Source organism: Hibiscus syriacus, unplaced genomic scaffold, assembly GCF_006381635.1.
Source record: "Hibiscus syriacus cultivar Baekdansim isolate YM2019G1 unplaced genomic scaffold, ASM638163v2 tig00110430_pilon, whole genome shotgun sequence".
In the NCBI taxonomy this organism is placed as follows: Eukaryota; Viridiplantae; Streptophyta; class Magnoliopsida; order Malvales; family Malvaceae; genus Hibiscus; species Hibiscus syriacus.
Genome location: NW_024062734.1, coordinates 304,070 through 307,138, shown reverse-complemented (window position 1 = coordinate 307,138; position 3,069 = coordinate 304,070). Strand labels below are relative to the sequence as shown.

The following is a 3,069-nucleotide window of genomic DNA, read 5'->3' as shown; positions in this document are numbered from 1 at the left end:
ATTTTCTGGAAACCAATTATAGGAAACAAACAAACCCTGCATGAAAACGAGAATTACTAATGATGATATGTTAAAGAAAACATATTCGACTTTTCATAACTCAAATTTGCTCTTACAACAAAATATTAAGAGCATAAATTCAGCTAAATTCTTGTGAAGTTGTGGTTGAATGAACATGAGATTTAAAAAACAGTTAATAATGTTGTTTGACTGGTTTAATATTAATCTCAAGAAGTGAATGTGGCTCAAAACAAGCTGCAAATTGATAAAATGTGTAAACAATAGGGGTTGATTTTGTTATTATACCAAAGAAAGCAAAAATCCATCCAAGTCAACCTAAATTACAAAACGGCCCTTGATGTTCACTTTGGTCCCCAAATCCTTTGCTTTCCTCTCCAGCTTTGTCTATAACAAGCCAATATGTAAAGGGGATTGGAAACTCCAAAAAGGAGCAAACGGGTTCATTGCAACAAACCCGGAAAAAAACTCATTAAAATCAGGGTTCCATTGACGCCGGACTTTTTCTAGTTTTTGAGGTAGGTCAACTAAAACCTTGACTTGGTTTAAGGTCTTTTAGAAGAGTTAGAGAAGAGTGCATGTTGTTCTTGTTACACCTGTTTCCAGCTAGTACTATTTCTTTTGTTCCTAAATCTTCTACCTAAGCAATCCTCTTGTCAATCTTTAGTCGAAGATTAGTTTTTTTTTTCTTCTTTTCTTTTTGCCTCTTAGCTGGGTTTTTGCTGTGGGTGCAAGAAACAATGTGCCCATTGCTTGTTCGTTTTATTTTATGAGTTTGGGTTTAATCTAAAGGAACTAAGAAATATGGTTTCAGTGTTGTTTTGATTCAAGAAAGTTGAAGAACCAGGTGTTTTAGCATGCCCGTTTCCTAGAATGTCTTCTTCTTCTCTTCTTCTCCATTGCCGTACAGCAATAATTACCAGGAGCAGTCGAATCCTGTTCCCTCATCATCTTCAGCTAGTAAAATAAGCCCAGCTTTCTTGTTTATCATTGTTGTTTTGGCTGTTATATTCTTCATATCTGGCCTTGTTCATTTGCTGGTAAGATTTCTCATGAAGCACAGGTCTCCCTCATCTTTATCAGAATCCGACAGATACCCAGAAATGTCAGGGACTGATGCCTACCGAAGACAGTTACAGCAACTCTTCCATCTTCATGATTCGGGCCTAGATCAGTCTTTCATAGATGCTCTGCCTGTGTTTCTTTACAAGGAAATAATGGGGTTGAAGGAGCCATTTGATTGTGCAGTTTGTCTCTGTGAGTTCTTGGAAGAAGACAAACTGAGATTACTTCCATTGTGTAGTCATGCTTTCCATATAGACTGCATAGACACATGGTTGATGTCTAACTCTACTTGCCCCTTTGTAGAGGGACCATTTTCACACCTGAGCTCCCAATTGAAAACTCAGTTTTTGAGTTTGAGTATTCAAGGGAAGAAACTATGTTATCAAGCAATGACATTGGGAAGAGGGTGCTTTCTGTCAGATTAGGCAAATTTAGAAGTTCAAATGATGGAAAAGGAAGAGGAGAAGGAGAAGAAGGGGAGACCAGTAGCAGTAATTTGGATGCTAGGAGATGTTACTCCATGGGATCGTTCCAATATGTTGTTGCTGATGAGCTGCAAGTAACTCTGTGCCCTTCTAGAGGAAGCAATGGCACTGCTGATCGTGTGAAGCTTGTGAAAGGAAGAGGTGGACAGGGTGGGAATTCATCAAATGATGGGGATGTTGAGGGGAAAAAAATTAACTTGACAAGTAAAGGTGAAAGTTTCTCTGTTTCCAAGATTTGGCAATGGTCAAAGAAGGGTAACTTCCCAACTTCTTCAGATACCATAGTCTCTTCATCTGTTACTGTTGGTTTGCCATGAACTGATAGTAGAAATCAAGTTACCTGAGGTATTTACTGTTCCTTTGTACTCCATTATAGTCATAATTCAGTGAATCTAATCATTTAGGCTGTTTCTTTTAGCTTTTTTACATTCTATTTTCTTTCAAAAAAAAAACTTGATTCTTTACCAGAGCAATGTAAGTTTTATGAATGTGCTTCTTCACGTTCTTACTTTTATGACTACACAAAATATAAACATGTTCTTACCTTGTAGCAAATTAGAAAGTAAATTCTAATATTTACTCTTACCCCTTTCTCCCTCTGCCAACATTGTACGCCAAAGAGAATGATACAGAAAGGGTGAAAAAGAATACACTGTGAGGTCAAATCATCTGGTGCTTTCAATGAGAAGCCTTTTTTTTTTTTTTGTATTGTTACTATGATGATTTCCCTTAATTTGATGTTCTAATAGGAGCCTTTGTTTGCTTTGTATGATGAGGGATGTTGGGATCCAAAAAAAAGTGGTTTGAAGGACTCTAGGTGAGTGTCCATTATATGGAGAAAAAAAAGTTGACATCAGACGTAAGTAAGTGGATTGTGGGGTCATATAATCATTATCTTAATTCAAATAAGTCTAGCTAACTCGAATTTTGTGGTAAAACGAAATATTAATCTTATTAAATATTTTGGGTTTAATTAATTATATTTATAGAGAATGTGCGTTGTCATTTGTCGATAATTAAGTCGAATAAATAAAAATAAAGTTGCGATCCCAAGCTTACCTCTCACTTCTTAAACTACATTAAGAGTAGAAAGTTCGTTTAAAGGGGTTGAAAGCTTCCTTGAAACTTGAAATTGTTCTAGTCCCCTTCTTTTTTTCAAGATTTTCATATCAGACTATTAGATTTGTTGATCCCTTCCCCTCCCATGGCCATAATAGAAGAAGCGTGGTGATATGATCAGAGAAGACAAAGCTGCTGGCGTCTGATTGTTGGCATAAAATCATTAGATGGGCAGGTGAAGGTTGAGTATATGAAGAAAGTGCAGCCAGAGATGACAGCAATGTTAGCCAAAAGTCAAAACAAAAGTGAATTCATGACTGGCATGCATTTGTTTATTTGGTAAGCTTTCAGAGATCACAGTTAAAAAGACAAAGCGAAGAGCATGTGGATTATTGAGATCCGGTGGAAGAAGAATCTAAGGCCTCTTATTGTCCCATTTTTT

General features: G+C 36.6%; 1 protein-coding gene across 1 annotated transcript; it reads left to right on the top strand.

Annotated features, from left to right (window-relative positions):
- The first annotated feature begins 1,018 nt into the window (after positions 1 to 1,018).
- LOC120125387 (RING-H2 finger protein ATL47-like) lies at positions 1,019 to 2,060 on the top strand. The gene has a single exon (XM_039143818.1). It carries the CDS (start codon positions 1,460 to 1,462, stop codon positions 1,883 to 1,885), a length of 426 nt encoding a protein of 141 aa, XP_038999749.1. The 5' UTR covers positions 1,019 to 1,459; the 3' UTR covers positions 1,886 to 2,060.
- Positions 2,061 to 3,069: the final 1,009 nt, after the last annotated feature.

Excerpts from the sequence above, each read along its gene's own strand:
- LOC120125387 (XM_039143818.1), top strand. The coding sequence starts at position 1,460 with ATGTTATCAAGCAATGACATTGGGAAGAGGGTGCTTTCTGTCAGATTA.